This window comes from Dipodomys ordii, unplaced genomic scaffold, assembly GCF_000151885.1.
Source record: "Dipodomys ordii isolate 6190 unplaced genomic scaffold, Dord_2.0 Scaffold58, whole genome shotgun sequence".
NCBI classification, from domain to species: domain Eukaryota; kingdom Metazoa; phylum Chordata; class Mammalia; order Rodentia; family Heteromyidae; genus Dipodomys; species Dipodomys ordii.
The window spans coordinates 627,294-645,713 of NW_012267274.1; the positions used below are offsets into that span (position 1 = coordinate 627,294).

General features: G+C 56.4%; 1 protein-coding gene across 1 annotated transcript in view; it reads right to left on the minus strand.

Annotated features, from left to right (window-relative positions):
- Positions 1-11,125: 11,125 nt before the first annotated feature.
- Jakmip3 (Janus kinase and microtubule interacting protein 3) overlaps positions 11,126-18,420 on the minus strand; it is a 48,713-nt gene continuing 41,418 nt past the window's right edge. The window contains exons 19-21 of the mRNA XM_013021907.1: positions 15,565-15,768; positions 12,959-13,024; positions 11,126-11,198 (exon numbers count right to left, since the gene is read on the minus strand). Coding sequence (XP_012877361.1) covers positions 11,148-11,198; positions 12,959-13,024; positions 15,565-15,768 — 321 coding nt within the window. The 3' untranslated portion in view covers positions 11,126-11,147. The remainder of the gene's footprint in view (positions 11,199-12,958; positions 13,025-15,564; positions 15,769-18,420) is intronic.

Here is an 18,420-nt window from a genome sequence, read left to right on the forward strand (position 1 = left end):
CGCCAGCCGCGGTGGCAGGGGCCGTGCGCGGTGTCGCTCTCGGACCCGCGGCACGGGTTTGAAGAGGCCCCCGCAGACCCCGGTCTCCCCGGGCGGGTGCGGCCTCGGCCCTTGCGCGTGGACAGAGCCGCTGCGCAGACTGAACTCCGCCGGCGGAGTGACGGCTCACGTGACACACGGGCAGCCTTGTGTCCAAGAGTCCACTTTATTAGAACTGTACAACGCCCGACGAAGGAGCAGAAATGCTCCGGAACGCGGCGTGAGAACCACGGTACAAAAATACGTGTAAAACTCTGAGGTCGACGCAGGCCTCAGGCGGGACCGCCCTGAGGACCCCGCGGCCCGCGGGAGCGCGGCCCGCACGCGCCCGCCGCAGACCCAGCCCGTTCCTTTGCATAAATACACAATAAAGCTTCTAAAAAACACAAGTAAACAGATGCGTGTCGACACTACGTTCACAAGGTGAGTTCCTGAGCCTAAACCTAAGTCCGTCTCTGTGTTAGAACACACAGCCATCTTCGCGTCCAAGCCTCTCACCTTCCCTCCTCCCTCCTGACTCCTAGTTGGTGTCACAAGCTACATAAGGCACTCGGGTTTCCTGAAAGCTACAGATTCTAGGAGAGACTAAAGTCAGAGCGCAGGCCTTCAACTAGAACCCCAGACCATGGACAAACACAACGCACTCTGCAGTTGACATGAACGTCGACTTTAGACCAAAAGCACTGAGGTTGTCTGCTTCATGCCGTGCTGATTGTGAGCGCCACGTGCTGCAGGGCTCCTGCCGCAGTGACACAGTTCTGATTCCTGGCAGCAGTGCGGCTTCCTCCTCCCGCTTCACTGGGGCAGGGCCTTCGCATTTAGACCTTCCCGCCGAATGCTGGAAGAAATCCAGTCTAGCAATGTTTGGAACAAAGCATGCAGCCTGGGACTGAGAAAACACACCTTCCCTTTCCAGGGCTGACCTTTTCAGATGCTCACACCGGCAAGAACCCTTGGAGAGGCCTTTTCCTTTTGGCAAAATCCCAGTTCTGACTTTGTAAGTGGACGGAAGCAGTGACATCAACTAAACGTGTGCTTTCAGGAGTGAGGCAGGTGTGCAAACTCAGTAGGTTCATAAAATAGTCTACATTCATTAAGCCTTTCTCCTTCTTATGTACACACTTTTTACATATAAACAATGACTTCATAAGCATTGTACATATTTACACATGTCCCTCCTGTACATTTTACCTTTAAGACCCCTCCCCTCATAAAAAAAACACAGAACTGTGAGTTAGTGTCTAGGAAGGGCAGGAGAATGAATGAAGAACTTCACACACACAACATGCAAAATTACCCTGGCCCAGTTCAACTAGAGGAATGTGAATCTGGGGTTCTTGGATGCCATCTTTGGATCTCAATCACCTTCTGTCTTATAAATTCACAGTGGAGCAGGGCTGGGAGCCTGTGGGGCCGGCCATGCTGGCAGGGCTGCATGGAGTTAGGACATGTTTTGGAGGGCAGTGCAGAGTCTGTCTGAGTTTGGCCCGTGGTTCGTCTGTGCTGTAGCAGTGTTTATGAAGATAGGCTCTTGCTCTGAGCACAGTAAATGTCAAGAGGATGCGGTCATCGAAATGAGACAAAACTATGCATGGAGGACTGAATGAGATTTCAGACTTGAGACAAAACCTATGCCGGGCTCACACGTAGGCACCAACGGCTGGAGCGGTGTTGGAGCGGTGTCCCGTGTGTCAGGAGCCATGGCCTGAGCTGCAGCGGGAGCGGTGTTGGAGCGGCGTCCCGTGTGTCAGGAGCCATGGCCTGAGCTGCAGCGGGATCGGCCAAGGCCCTTGGGGCCGGGGCAGTACACGGTGCGTTCCCCTCAGAAATTCTGTTCCCAGTGAGGAAAGCATCTGTCTAGTCCTATAAGCTCCCTTTACCTTCAGCCAGGAAAAGTTGCTTGGGCCGCCGCCACCACCACCATAGGAGAATATTCCTCCTGACACAGATAAAAAATGAGCCTAATACTTCCAGACGGATGATCAGTCCTCCCTCGGGTGACTTCGTTCCTTTAAAAATGCACCATGATGGGCTAACTCCCCTGTCTGTGCATCTCTCTGCCCAGAGCCACAGCTTGTAGATGCTTTGAAAGGGCTCAATCCACATGTTGTCTTCTGGTGGGGCAAGCACACGCATGAGCACATGTGCACTCACGTGCACGTTCGACTTCAGCCCTGGGGTGACTAGCTCAGACCACACGATGTGGTGAGGAGAAGCAGGCCGTCAGACGCCGCCGCCGGCGCGGGAAGTCATCCCCGGCCGTGGACTGGATCGTGCACCAGGACTGGGAAGCACACTTTAAACCGCTTCAGCCGGTGAGTTGCTTTCTCTCTGAGGAAGAGTAGAACAAGAACCTCAGTGCATCATACCCGTGGCACACGTGGGGACCCACACACCACGGCACCTAAGGCACACACGTGCTCACATACGCTAGGGGCGTGAGGCACACGCGCAAATGTACACACCACAGAGGCTGATGCACACACCCACAGGAAAATGGGCCAGGGCTCCACGGGGGTCTGTGGTGTGCCTGTCACAATGCTGCTGGCTTCTTGGGCTCAGCGCCAGCTCTGATGCCAAGCTCTGATGCCACACCTTGAGTCTCCAGCCACACAGATGCACCAGGCCCTCCCAGGAGATCACACGAGCATATGAGAAGACATTTGCAGAAGCAGCCTCAGGTCTGCCCCATAGTCCACGCAGCTGTCCGCATTCCTACCACGCCTCACCACTGAGGAAGGGGCCTCTGCTAGGGCCTAACCTTATCTTCCTTATCTTTACACATGATCACTTGCTAAACAAGATATAAAGGCACCTCTAAGCTTCCTTCAAATAAGGAGGGCGGCCTGGGCCCGCCCCCAGTGCAGCAGCTGGCAGGAAGCACTGGGGGTGACCTCAGGGCCAGGGAGGCTAGCATCTCAGCAGCATGAAAGCCCGTCATTACCATGCTCCCTCTGCACCAGCCACAGCCGGAATCACTGCTGCAATCAAAACTGCACAGCGCGCTATGCTTCCCTCTGCTTCCTGTCTAAACAAGTTGTCATAGAGCCATCTATTTTTAGAACATTTAAAAAAGGGGGACGGGGCTGGGAAGGTGGCTCAGTGGTAGAGTGCTTGCCTTGCATGCCTGAGGCCCTGGGTTCGATTCCTCAGCACCACATAAGCAAAAAGAAAAAAGCCGGAAGGGGGCTGTGGCTCAAGTGATAGAGCACTAGCCTTGAGCTGAAGAGCTGAGGGACAGCGCCCAGGCCCAGAGTTCAGGCCCCATGACCGGACCCCCCCCCAAAAAAAGAGAGAGAGAACAGAGAGGGTGGGCAGGGCAAAGGGACCGGCGGCTATGTCTGCCAGGGCCAGTGGCAGCACACCAAGTGAGGCTTGAGGTTGGGAGTGAGGCCAGCCCCCAGGACCCCATGTCAACGCGGGCATGTGCTCTGTGACTACCACTGAGCCAGGCATTCTGGGCACCGTTTGCTGTCTCTCTGTGGCACTTGAGCAGCTGCTGCCATTGTGGCGGCTTCTTTCTCAGACGGCTTCACAGGAGGCGGCACAAGGGCCCCTCCGCCTTCCCCCTCCCTTCCCCCTCCCCCTCCGTGCCCCCCCGCCCCCCGGCCCCTGGGTTCCACCTGCAGTCTGAGGAGCTGTAGCACGTTGTGAAGGCAAAGGTAGTGCCGAGCCGCTGGAGCCGCTGGAGCCGCCGGCTCTGGCTCCGGGCGGCACAGGGAGCACACAGGCAGCCGGGAAGCGACAGCCATCACACCCAGTCCCCTGCCGCCCCACGGCTGGTCCCCCCAGAACCCCACCCAGCTCCTGGAGGACTGTGAGAGCACCAGCCATATCTGGGGGAAAGGAGACAATTTTGGGGTGGGGGAGGGATGGAAGCTCTCAGGACTTCGTTCCCTTCACAGGGATGGGCCCAAGGAGTGCCACTAATGGCTGTGACCACATGCCTGCCTGGCACCCGTCTGAGCACCGGAATCCTGCCTGATCCACAGAAGCCCCGAGCACCAGGCCCAGGGCTATGCTCTCTCGATAACGAGCTGAGGACTCAGAGCTTGCTCAGCCCGGCCTGCAGGAGGTCAAGCGGCAGCTCTGACGTGGATCAGCTGTCCCCACCGGCCAGCGAGGAAGGGTCCTGTGGCTGTGGCATCTACTGAGCAGCCTCCCAGTGTCTACCTGACTACACACGGCCAACTCCACACACCCACACAATGAAATGCACAGTGCACAGGTATGCACACACACGTGCATGACCGAAGGACACGTGTGTCAGCACACACCCGCGTGCAGCCAGACACACAGGCGCATGATACACGTGCACACACTTTCCACTGGCTCTCCTCCGGTGCTTGGTTTTGTCTCCTATCTGGGTGCAGGCAGCTGCTCCCTCCGTGAGGGAGGGGTGCCTCTACATTTCTAACAGTGATGCCCCAGCAGTGACAGTGCTCATTAACAGCTCATGGCCACACTATGAAAGGGTCCATTGTTGTGACCACGATGGTCACATTATAAATGAGCAGACAGCTGTCCTGCAGCACGTGAGCTCTGTCCCCAAACAATGAACCGGACGATAAAGCACCGAGGGAAATGCTCTGGGTTTCCAGCCAGTTTCCCAATTGAAATTTTGTGCTATCACCCAGTAACATCCAAGAAACATTTCTGCTGTGAGGCAAACTAGAAAGACTCTAAACAAAGCAGACCTGAGCCCGAGGCTGGCTGGATTGGGGAGGGCCGCGGCTCTTCTCAAGCCAGCATAGGTAGCTGGGCAGCCTGCATTGCCACTCCCAGCATGCACGAAGGAGAAATGCTCATGCCTGCAAACCGGGAACACCTGCCCTCGGGGAGACACAACAAAGTCCAGAAAGCACCCCTCTCAGACGCACACAGAGTCCAGCCGTCCAGTGGCCAGGAGCAAATGTCCCACAGCCAGTCACCTACACCCAACGGCATCTGCGGATGAACTTCACAATGACATACGTGTATAAACACAGCCCGGAGGTGCCTTCTTGGTGATGATGTAAAAGCCAGTCAAAGTCATACCTTTTAGAAATAGTCTATCTGCCACGAAGCTCCAGTGGAGAGAGCTGGGCTGGGCTGCACCAGAGGGAGGCGCTGAGTCTACCGACCTCATAAACACGAGGGCACAGCATAGCGGGCCACTCAGGAAGAGCAACTGCACACAGCAAGAAACCTTCCATGATGAGATCAAGGGAGGCAGAACTGCGCCATGTGGCCCACTCACTCTGAGACCCAGACGTGGCCCACCCAGGCTGCCACTGAGGGGCACACTCTGTCCTGTCACCGGGCACACTGCCAAAGTGGACCCAAGAGGACCTCCTCACCCTGTGCCTGGCGGAGCCCAGGCTGATGGGTGGGTGGACTCTTCAGCACACAGCAGGACCCCTGGTCAAGGCCTAGAGCCAGTGCCCGGCACCAGGGAGCACGGCCTGCCTGGTAGAGTCCCCACCCCTGCCACCAAGAGAGCCAGGCAGCACCGGTGCTCCCAGGAAGGGCCTAGGAAAGCCATGTCTCCACACACCATGGTCGTCCTGGCCAGGCAGCCTCAACAGACAATGGCAAAACCATTTCTAAGGAGCTCACCTTCGTTCCCTGGGGGGAAAACCCCAATATACACAAATTTACCAGGATGCATTATGATGTAGAACGTTACAGACACTGTTTACATGAAGGCTCCATTCTACTTGTGCACAGTGCTTGCTAACAGTGATGTATTCTGAGAGGGAGGGAGGGAGGGAGGGAGAGAGAAAGAGAGAGAGAGAGAGAGAGAGAGAGAGAGGCTGAGTGTGTGGCTAGTCCCCAGGCAAGACAATACCATCCACCCCTGCTGGCCGCTGGGCCCCGGGGCAGTGATGTGGGGATGCGTGACTAATGCGGTGATGCATGGACGCAGTGATATGACTGCCTATGGCTGAGCTCAGGAGCAGGGCTGCTCTTTGCAACGCATGTGCTGGCCATTGAGAGCCGTAAATCTGAGCCGGCTGACATTGACTCTAACACCACCAGCTTCCAGCCCTGAGCTGGGATGGGAGTGGTCCCTGGAGATCCAGCCCCCCACCCCCCGCCCACTGCCAGTCTGTCTCAGCCCCTGTGGGGGATGCCAGAAGCAGACCTCTCCCCCATCTGCTTGGGGAGCGGTCTGGGGGGCAGGGCTCTGCAGCCCAGACGTGACTGAGGAGCTGAGGATCTGGAGGAAGTTCTTTACAATGAGTGTGGGAGACAAGGACACCACAAGAAATGAACATCAACCCCCTGCTCACAGACAAGACTTAGCTCAAAATGAACCACTGAGATTCCACATGTAATTGCAAAAGTCATAACATTCTGGAAAGAAACATGGGATAATATGTGTGATTTAGGGCAAAGCAGGATGTCCTATTCCAAGACCAAAAATCATAATTTCAAAAAGTTGATAAATGAGCCGGCGCTGGTGGCTCATAACTATAATCCTGGCTACTCAGGAGCTGAGAGCTAAGGACCATTGTTTAAAGCCAGCCCAAGCAGGAAAGGCTTATCTCCAATTAACCACCTAAAAACTGGAAGTGGAGCTGTGGCTCAAAGTAGCAGAGTGCTAACCTTAAGCAAAAAATGTCCAGGGACAGTGCCCAAGGTCTGGGTTCAAGTCCCATGATTACCACCAACAAAAAACTTGATAAATGAAACTTCATCAAAATCAAGAGCTTTATCAGATACTTTAAAGAGAATAAAAAGACAAAAGAAGGTCTGGAGCTTATAGATAATAAGTAAATGAATGTGCCTGGAATATATAAAGGACACTTAAAACTCCATAACAAGAAAAAAAGCAACCCAATCCAAAAATGGGAGAAGTTTGAAGCCAGATGTGGTGCCTCCAGCCTGTAGGGAGGCATAGACAGGGGGGTTGTGATTCAAGGCCATTGAAACAAAAAGAAAGGCCAGAGTCCATCTCAACCAATGGCTGGGTGCGGTGACACCCGGCCACCATCCCCAGAGACCTGGGAAAGCACAGGAGGAAGATATGGATCCTGTGAGACAAAGAACAGTCAAAACTGTGCCTGCGCACAGGGCAGGGCCTAGCCGGTCTGAAATGACCCTGCTTTGATCTAGGGCTGAACAGATAGGCAAATATACTGCAGACAGTGAGATCTCCGTGTCCCACCACCGTCCAAGATGCTGGGAGTAAGGAAAAGGAAATGCACAGACCATGTGCTGTTGGCTAGAAATGGAGGCATCATTATGAGCTCACAAAAGTGGTAGATTGATTGTTGATGGATAGACAGATGATAGATAAGGTAAATAAGAAGAAGATAGATGATAGATGGACGGCAGATGATAAATAGGCAAATGAGGGACAGGTAAGCAGATGTGACTAGGTTAGTGCACATATATGTACATCTAAGCTCTATGAGGAGGTGAGAAGATGACCACTCCCATAATAAGTCACACATGGTCTAGAGAGCTTGTGTCTACTCACCCCCCTGCCTTTCTTGGGATTGATCCCAAGTTTAGAGCTAAGGTTAGGGGTTAGGATTAGGCCATGGGGTTACTCTGTAGCCAGCCAGCCCAGAGGCCGAGATCTAGCCTCCCACCCTGCCTCGGCTGTACCTGTGCCTCCCAAATGTCCTCCCAAGCAATGTGTGTCCCCTCCCCTGGCCACCCCAGCATCCTGGGAGTGGGGCAGGGTTTGGGTCAGCTCTGGGTCAGGGAGTCTGTCCATCAATGTCCAGGCCCTAGAGGTCAGCAAAGGGGCACCTGCCCAGACCTGCCCATCTCCCAGTCTTCCTCACCGAACGCCTCTCCACCTACAACCTGCTCAGCTTAAGGCAAGCCCTAGCGTGGCTGCCTGGCCACAGGGAGGGTGGAATGGTGGTGGCAGAGGGGCCCCAGCAGCTGTGTCTGCACAGGCAGGCAGCCCGGTGCTAACCATAGATGGGTGACCAGGGGGCTGGGAGTGCAAGCATCTGAGATTGGGACTGCCTTGCCCAGCAAGTAGCTGTGCAGCCAGCATGTACTCCACTGGCTGCCAGTGCCGCTCAGCCCTGCAGGGCCTGTTGGGTTGGAGCGCCCCCGTGTGGCTCACGGTGGTGTCTCTGCTGGGCTGGGCCAGCAGCCTTCTGAGCAAGCTCTCTGCCCACAGAGGAGCACAGAGACCACAGGCCACTTTGTACCTGGGACCTGGGCCTCTCTGACAACCATATCATGCAAGATGTGCCTCTGGGGACGGTGCCAGGAGGCAAGGTGCCTCTCCCCGACTTCTTCCTGCTCTAGTCACAGGCAGCTAGAACAGCAGCCCTTGGGCATTCTGGAAAGCCCTGCTCAGCCCACCAAGGGAGCTTCCTGTGGCCTTTTGTTCTCTCTTTTCAGTATGGGGTCTCACGCTTGCTAGGCGGGTGCTCTGCTTGAGCCACACCCCCAGCCCTTCTTGCTTTAACTACTTTCTGAGTAAGGTCTGTGCGCATGACCTGGCCAGCCTGGTCCATGAGAGAACTGGCTTCTACCACCCTGGCATGTGACAGCTGCCCGCAGTGTGCCGCGTCCACACCGTCCTGTCTCTGTGCCCACAGCCCAGGCTCTCGCCATGCTCCTCTAACCGTGGCGGGAAGGAAACCTCGGTGGGACAGCTCCCCTCCACACCCTGTAGGCTGCTGCCACTCGTGGGCTGTGGGAAGCTGACCCTGAGCAGGACACAGTGGCAGAGGCCACACCTAGCCACGCCCCCTGCAGCCTGCTGCCAGTTTGGTCAGAGGACCCTTTCCAGGGAGTTGGTAGCTGACAAGGCATCCTCCTGGACAGCCTCTGCCTCATGCAAATGGAGCCCAGGGTGAAAGCCTGAGTCCCCCTGGCCTCCCTGCCGTCTCCCCACGGGGCCAGAACAGGGCCAGATGTGGCTGACTTACCCCACTTCTTCTCAGGGCCCAGAGAAGCTGCGCTCAGAATGAGCATCATCTAACGGTGGAGGGGAAACGGTTCTGCCCACACCTGCAGTGCTTCCGTGCCTGTGGAGTGGGGTGGGCTGGGGCGGGGCCCTGGTGCCTTGGGGCGGGGCTTCCTGTCTGTGGCGAGGCCTTGCTCATTGCTGTGTGGGTTCTGGGCAGGCCCTCTGCATGTGGGGTGAGGGTCCAGGCACAGACCATCCTGGGAGCCTTCCCGTAAGAGCTTCCCCTTTCAGAGGCTCTCCAGCAGCAGGGTCCTGTCCTGGCAGCGCAGGGGGCTCCACAGAGGTGCTCGAAGGTGCCTGGGCATCTAGGTCAGCATGAGGAAGGAGGTGGCACTGCCTGTGTGCAGGCCGTGTCCCGGGGGAGCTGACGCAGACCCGGTGCCTGCAGGGGAAACACCACCACACCTCAAGGCACACTCATCCCAGTGTGGCCACCACAGGGAGGGAGTTTACAGGCCCCAGTGGAGAGGACACTCACCGGCAGGCCACCGGTCCTTTCTTATCCGTAGACCACATGCTCTGCTCTTCTCACCTGGGCCCTGCTCTTTCTGTGCAAAGGCCCCAAGCAGGGCCATCCCTGGCCGGCATGGCTGTCTGTGCTCTCAGCCCACCTGCTGGGAGGCCCCCAGTCTGGCAGTGCCATGGTTTCTGGATCCTTGCTGCTTCTGCATTCTCTAGGGTCTGGCTCCTTTGCTGAGGTTCCCATGTTCACATCGCACCCCGACTGCACTCTCGGTCCCTCTTCTGGCCATCCCACTGTGCTCTTGGCCAGCAGCTTGCCCGTGGGACCGGGGCCTTCATGGCTCAGGGTGGGGTAATGAGGCCATGACTCTCACTTGTCCTCATGACAATGACACAGAACAGGACAGGCTGGCTGCGGTGCTGTCCAGCAGCCACTCCTCAGGACCTGAGTGAGTCTCGGCCACAGGCATGCACCTGCGGTGTCACGGGGCCATTCCTGATGAAGGTCCCCGAGGTCACAGCCTTCATCTTGTCCCCAGGCACAAGGTTGTATCGGTTCCAAGACATTCCAAGCAATCGACAGTTACCGAGGAATGGGCTCCACAGGGGAGCAGCTCTTGCCCTGCATGCCAGGGATGGCACATGTCCCCCCAAGACTGGGACAAGGGCTGTCACCTGTGAGGACAGATTCCAAGGTCCAGCAGCCGAGGCCAGGCCACTCCCAGAGAAGCACTAGGCCACAATACCAGTTCCGGTTCTGGCTCATGTCACATGGACAGCGGGCCACGTTTGGAGCCCCATCTCCTCGTCTTCCACAGGGTGGACTCACAGAGCCGAGGCCCTCCTGGTCATCAGGATAAGGTACAACATCCCACGCGGCCACTGACACCCACCACTCTCCAGTCCCACTGGAGGACGGGGTCCAAACCTGTGGGTGCTGGAAAAAAAGGCAGGGAGCAGAGTGAGAGGGCTGGGGGTTACCCGCGTGACCAGTGCTCCCAGGAAAAGCCCCCTCAGCACCTTCTGGAGAGTAGGCCTGAGGCCTGGGACCTGGGCCTCTCTGGCATAGCAGGAGGCAGTGACCAAGCCAGGCCTGTGGCCTGTGTGCAGGCAAGCAGAAGGCCCATGCATGCTAGAACCTTCCGTGCATGTGGGTACGCTCCAGGGGACCTAGGGACTCAAGTCCCAGAGGACCAAGGAAAATCTCAAAACTATCTTCATAGCCAGGTACTGGTGACTCACATCTGTAGTCCTAGCTACTAAGGAGGCCAAAATCTGAGGATTGCAGTTCAAAGCCAGGCTTGGCAGGGAAGTCCATGAAGCTCTTCTCTCCAATTAACCAGCAAAAAGCCATAAGTAGAGCTATGGCTCTAGTAGTAGAGTGCCAGCTTTAAGCAAGGAAAGCTAAAGGACAGCGCTCAAGCCCTGAGTTCAAGCCACAGTACTGGCACGAACTAAGTGATCAATCATCTATCTTCGTGCTCTGCTCCCGAGCCGGTGCCCACCCCTGCATTGGTGCACTGAGGCCTCCTCCGGGCCACCTCACAGGGAAGAGCTGTTGCTCGAGAGCACTGGCATCTTTCCCAAGCCTCTGGAAGCCCGACAGGGCAGCCCCTGCTTCTCAGATTGCAACAGGCAGGTCTCCCTGGAAAGGAGCGCCGTCGTGGGAAACCCAGCCCGTGATGTACTCACCAGGACAGAGGGCCAAGAGCAGCTATGACCAGAGAATGAACGCTAGGGAGAAGAACAAGAACAAAAATAAAAACTGAAAAGCAAAGGGGAGGATGGAGAGACAGAGGAAAGAGAAAGAAAAAAGAGTTGTAGCATTTCCAGCAAGGAGTGACAAAGTACAGATAGGGTGGCTGGCTGGGCAGAGCAGGCGTGGCCAGGACAGGGCCAGGGACACTGCAAGCATCTTGGGCCGGGGTGACAGTGCCGAGGGATGCCCCAGGAATGCTGGGGCACTCGGCACTGTCCGGGCGGGCGGCGGGTGCCTCGGCCCACCTGCTTCTCTTGGCTGCCCAGGGCCGAGGGTGGGGTGCGTTCAGGCGGGAGTTGCCTCATGCTACTTCATCTATAAGCTCCACGGCAAGAAAGGCCTGAGAATCCCTGCCCGTCCATGGAGAGCACTCTACCTGGCACAGGAGGACAAAAGCCTCACGGGAGTTCTTTCAAGTGCCTGTGTCCATGCTTGGGCTGCCCTTCTCTGCTAGGTAACAAAGCTCACTGGTGCCCTGGACAGATCTGACCCTTGAAGCATCATTTGGGCTGGGGGTGGGGCCAGGACAACTGCTGAGAAAATCTGGCAGCAGTAGCCATGCTTGGAAATGAGCTAAGTCAGAAAATTAAACTCCTAGCTTAGAGCTCTTCAACTGCTTGGCAACAGTGCAGTCAGGCTTGGGTGTGAAGAGTGGTCTAGGGGTAGGCCTTAGCCTCCCTGAGGTTTGTCCCCCACAGTGTCCCCGTCCTCGCTAGTCAAGCCCCTGGCATGCCTGCCCTGTGACCCAGCATCAGCGGTGGCCCAGCCCCCGTCGGAAGCTCATGTTGCAGGCTGTGCCTGGGTTGGCTCTAGGCTTTGCTCCTCAGAGGGGTTTACAGGACTGCTGTCCATGTGGCAGCCAAGTGCCAGCAGACGACAGTGGGTCGTTGGTGATGATGGGCAGGGCAGGGCTGGGGATGGGTGTCCAGAGGCTGTCTCTCCCTGAAAGCAGAGGACATCTGCTGCCTCTTCCTAGGGCAGGCAGATGGACTGACCAGAGGGTGTCCTGCCCCAGTGCCTCCTCCGGTGGTCTCAAGAGGACAAGGAGGCAGGAGAGCACAGCAGCCTCCTCACTCAGCTGGTCACTTGGTGAGATCCACCTCACAGGCAGGACCAGTCACAAGAACTGAGAAAACACGTGACTGGACGCCTCCGAACCAACCCTGGTCTTAGAGGGAAAGAGTGGCCAGAACGCTGGCCAGTACCAGGGCTGCCGGGCTGCCTGGCCACAAGCCCTTCATCTTGCCCCAGGAGGTTCTGGCTCTGTCGACACACATGAACTGAGGATTCAGAGAAAGACCCCTGAGCATGTGGCCCAAGCCCTGGTCATGGCAGCCTTCGGAGTTCCTGGACATGGGGGTGGCAGAACCCCAAGGAAGTCTTTGCTGCCCTGTGAGGCTCCGGGGGCCACACCCATGTGCCAAGGCTGCTCTTCACACAAGCTTGGCTAACTTCGAGGGTTACATGCTCCTGCCCCGCCCAGAGCATTGGCAGGGAGAGGGCACCAGCTCACTGGTCCAACCTATAGATGGGGAAACTGAGGCAATGTGAAGCCACAGAACTGGGCCATGGAAGGGGCGCCTGGCTCAGGCTCAGAGCCCTTAAGTTTAGCCCAGCACCTCTTTCTGCGCAGCCTCATGGAGAGCTCTCCCAGGCCACCCCTGTCAGCCCAAGCCCAGTGTTTGGGTGTGCCCAGCAGGGAGTTATCTCATGCTCTTATCTATAAGCACCACTGGCAAGACAAGCCTGAAAATTCATTACATTACCTTTTCCTCCAGCTCCTTTATTTGTCTCTTCTGAGTTTCTATCCATTCCTCTAACTCTTTTATTCTCTGCAATGTTAAAAAGGAGGAAAACCTTCAATACTCAAAATATTCAGGAAACCAAACAACAACAGAATGTCTTTCAAGTTTCCCTTGCTTATATGGCAGACAAGTAGCAGGAGTGCTGGGGTGCTGGTCGGGTCGCGGCCAGTTCCCGTGGCCTGCGGCTGTCCCCAGTTAATGCTTTTCTCCAAAGAGGGCAGACCACCTTCCCAGGGCCACACCTCCTGACTCCTCAGGCCAGAGTTATAATGCCAGGGGGCAGCAGGGAATTAGTCTGAGTTCCTCCAGGTCATTACCTTAGAGTAAAGGGCAGTCAGAGGTCACACTGACTGTGTGACACTGCCAACCACAGGAGAATGGCCCCAAGGGTGACTCCTGGGGCCTGGAGGCACACGGGTGTGACCAAGCAAGAGGGCTACAGCTGACTGTCCCTGCCCCCACCTCCCTGGACACCATGGGGGCCATAGGGGAGGGCGCCAACAAGCAGAGTGGCCAGCAGTCCATGCCCAGCAGCTGACAGGCCCATTGTCAGAAGCAGCTGCTGCCACAGTAAAGCAGTGCACTCGTGCGGGCATCTATCCATCTGAATCAGCACTGTTTCTGCACTTAGGGTGTTCACAACGCGGAGCTCATATTTACAAGCCACGTCCAGGCCAAGCTCGTACACAGATAGCAGTGTCGGAAACACCAGGGGCTCGAGCCTGCCTCCTCCAAGAACCAAGCTGGGCCTGTCAGCCTCTGTCCCCAGACAGCACCCTCACTTTGAAAAGAACCTTCCATGGAGGAGACCTAGGATCAGGGGACTACACAGGGCTACTGCCACCCAGAGTCCTCAGCAGTACCAGCTGGAGGCTAAGAGAATAGTCTAGGGGACAGTCTACCAGGAGGCCTGGGACTTAGCCTGGCAATGTGAGGCATGGCCATTGGAGGTGTGGCCACCAGGGGCATGGCTATTAGAGGCATGTTCACTAAAGTTGTGGCCATTGGAAGCATGGCCATGGGAGCTGTGGACATGGAGGTGTGGACATGGAGGTGTGGACATGGAGGCGTGGACATGGAGGTGTGGACATGGAGGTGTGCATGTGGAGGTGTGCATGTGGAGGTATGGACATGGAGGTGTGTGCATGTGGAGGTGTGGACGTGGAGGTGTGGACGTGGAGGTGTGGACATGGAGGTGTGTACATGGAGGTATGGACATGGAGGCGTGTACATGGAGGTGTGGATGTGGAGGTGTGTACATGGAGGTGTGGACATGGAGGTGTGGACGTGGAGGTGTGGATGTAGAGGTGTAGGTGTGCACGTGGAGGTGTGCATGTGGAGGTGTGGATGTGGTGGTGTGGGCGTGGATGTGGAGGTGTGGATGTGGAGGTGTGCACGTGGAGGTGTGGACGTGGAGGTGTGCATGTGGAGGTGTGCACGTGGAGGTGTGCATGTGGAGGTGTGGATGTGGTGGTGTGGATGTGGTGGTGTGGACGTGGAGGTGGTGGTGTGGACGTGGAGGTGTGCACGTGGAGGTGTGCACGTGGAGGTGTGGACGTGGAGGTGTGGATGTGGAGGTGTGCACGTGGAGGTGTGCACGTGGAGGTGTGGACGTGGAGGTGTGCATGTGGGGTGTGGAGGTGGAGGTGTGCACGTGGAGGTGTGCATGTGCAGGTGTGGACGTGGAGGTGTGCATGTGGAGGTGTGCACGTGGAGGTGTGGACGTGGAGGTGTGGACATGGAGGTGTGGATGTGGAGGTATGGACGTGGAGGTGTACACGTGGAGGTGTGGACATGGAGGTGTGCATGTGCAGGTGTGGAGGTGGAGGTGTGCACGTGGAGGTGTGCATGTGCAGGTGTGGACGTGGAGGTGTGCATGTGGAGGTGTGGAGGTGGAGGTGTGCACGTGGAGGTGTGGATGTGGAGGTGTGGACGTGGAGGTGTGGATGTAGAGGTGTGCATGTGGAGGTGTGCATGTGGAGGTGTAGATGTGGAGGTGTGCACGTGGAGGTGTGCACATGGAGGTGTGCATGTGGAGGTGTGGATGTGGAGGTGTGCACGTGGAGGTGTGCATGTGCAGGTGTGGACATGGAGGTGTGCATGTGGAGGTGTGCATGTGCAGGTGTGGACGTGGAGGTGTGCATGTGGAGGTGTGGATGTGGAGGTGTGCACATGGAGGTGTGCATGTGCAGGTGTGGACGTGGAGGTGTGCATGTGGAGGTGTGGATGTGGAGGTGTGCACGTGGAGGTGTGCACATGGAGGTGTGCATGTGGAGGTGTGGATGTGGACATGGGAAGTGTGGACATGGGAAGGGTGGACATGGGAGGGGTGGACATGGGAGGGGTGGACATGGGAGCTGTGGGCATGGAGGTGTGGGCATGGAGGTGTGGATGTGGTAAGTGTGGACATGGGAGCTGTGGACATGGGAGCTGTGGACATGGGAGGGGTGGCCATCAGGGTAGAAAGCTGGGCTTTGGGAAGTGGCCTTGCCTGCCTCCCACCTGGCACCCCTTGCTCCTCCACAGCCTCCCTGCCCTCCCTGGTCACCCTGGCACCTGCCCAGCACCTGCTGTGCCATCTGCAGCAGCTCCATGCGCTCCCGCAGGATCTGTGCGTCCCGCTCCCGCAGCTCGCTCATGACCTGGCGCTTCCACTGCTCCATGGCCACCTTGAGCTTCTCCCGCTCCTCCTCCGACAGCAGCTCCACCACTTTGGCCCCGGCTTCCTGCTGCAGGGCATCGCACAGCATGGCCTCCAGCTCCAGGATGCGCTGGGGGAGGTGCGAGGGGCAGAGTGTTAATCTTCCCCTCCATGCCCCAGCCACCCAGCTCCAGCTGGACTTCAGGAAGGGCCCCCTAGAGGCCAAGACACCCTCCACTGGGGGAGGAGGTACACAGGCATCTGGGGACCACAGACCCCCCACTTCCCTAGCCAGCAGAACATCCTAGAAGGAGAGAGGCTGACTAGGACGAGGCCCAGGCCAGGCTGTGTCCTGGTACGGAAAGTGGAGAAGGACTAGTTCTGAACCACAGGGGCCCCGCTGGAGTCCTGGCTGGGAGCACAGCGGGGGCCCCAACGTCACAGACAGGAAAGGGCTGGGCTGGGATTATCCCTCCCCCTTCCCAAAACCCAGTGGAGGACTGAGGCTGGCATGCAGGGAAGATGGTGCCCATGCCATACTCAGCAGTGACACAGCCTTTGTACCTCCTCAGGGTGTGTCGCTGATGAGCAGTACTCTGGTTGTGTGTGTAGTGGGGACTATAGCAGTACACCACCACACCTGGCTGAGGAGACATTGTAAACTTTCTTTTCAGGAAAAGTTTGACATAACATTTGCAAAAAACGAATTCTCAAACTCATCAAAACTCTCGTTTTGAGGGTCCCTCTTCCCATTAGAATCGTAGCATATTCAGAAATAAAGGTTCTGCTTTCTCTAGTAACTATGAAATGCCCGTTGACTTGGTAAGAATTTAGGAAATGAAGCAAAGCCATATTTGACTGTGTACTGCTCCAGACTGCCACACAAGGAACTGTCCAATGTCACGCTCGCTCACACTCGCACAGCAGCTGCTGCTTCTCAGACAAACACCTGCGTGCCTGACACCCAGCCTGTTGTTATTTGTGTATTTGCTTACTGGTGCTGGGACTGTACCCGGGGCCTCAAGCCTGCCAGGCAAGCACCAGCCACTATGCCCTAACACAACCCCTGAGTTCCAGCTTTTCAAGATGAATTTGGCTATGTATGGCCCTGGAAATACCATCACCTGCAGCGGAGACCTCCACAGGACCCTCTCTGCAGACAGTGTGCCCAAGCACAGGACCAGGGGGACTGTCCCTACCTTTACCGAGCATACACAGCCTGCCCCAGCAGCCTCTGGCAGAAGCAAGGTTTATACCAGAGTGAGCCTAAGCAGGGTCATCGGACACACAGCCATCTTCCTGCAAGTCCATGAGCAGATGGCATAGAAAAAGTCCCACGGATCCACTCACTGCTGCTCCTCTAAGGTGGCCTGGGACTGCTCTGGGTCACTCTTAAGACAGGAAAGATAGTAAGATGGAGCAAAGTCAAATTGTACAGCAAAGATAGTTGTGCTTACATGGAGACTTTGTGTGTGTGTGTGTGTGTGTGTGTGTGTGTGTGTTTCCTGGGGTTTGAACTCTGGGCCTGGGCACTGTCCCTCAGCTCTTCAGCTCAAGGCGAGCGCTCTACCACTTGAACCACAGCATCACTTCCGGCTTTTTCTGCTTATGTGGTGCTGAGGAATCAAACCCAGGGCCTCATGCATGCAAGGCAAGCGCTCTACCACTGAGCCACCTTCCCAATCCTCCCTGAGCTTTTTTTGCTCAAGGCTAGAGCTCTACCACTTGAGTCATGGCTCTGCTTTCAGATTTTTGTTTGTTTTGGCAGTTAAATGGAGATAAGAGTCTCATGGACTTTCCTGCCCAGGCTGGCTTTGAACCATGGCTCTTGGATCTCAGCCTCCTGAATAGCTAGGATTACAGGTGTGAGCCACTGGGCCCCAGCTCACAATGAATTCTTAAAACTAGGATTGCAGCCATCATCACTATCATTACAACCACCTTCCTTCTATCACCATCATCATCACCATCACCATCACCATTATTACAACCATCCTCATTATCATCACCACAATCATCTCCATCAGCACCTTCATTATTATCACTACTATCACCATTATCACTAATTCACCATCATTACTACTATTGTCATCATCACTACCATCTTCAACATCACCACTGCCTTCACCATCATCACCACCACCACTGTCACCACTGTTACCACGGTCACAGCCTTTACCAGCATTACCACTGCCACCTCCACCATCACCACCACCGTCACCATGATCACAGCCTTTACCAGCATTACCACTGCCATCTCCACCATCATCACCACCACCATCACCACGGTCACAGCCTTTACCAGCATTACCACTGCCATCTCCACCACCACCACCACCATCACCACGGTCACAGCCTTTACCAGCATTACCACTGCCATCTCCACCATCATCACCATCACCATCACCACCATCACCACGGTCACAGCCTTTACCAGCATTACCACTGCCATCTCCACCACCACCACCACCACCACCGTCACCATGGTCACAGCCTTTACCAGCATTACCACTGCCATCTCCACCACCATCACCACCACCACCGTCACCACGGTCACAGCCTTTACCAGCATTACCACTGCCATCTCCACCTCCACCACCATCACCACCACCACCACGGTCACAGCCTTTACCAGCATTACCACTGCCACCTCCACCTCCACCTCCACTACCGTCACCACGGTCACAGCCTTTACCAGCATTACCACTGCCACCTCCACCACCACCACCACCACCACGGTCACAGCCTTTACCAGCATTACCACTGCCACCTCCACCACCAC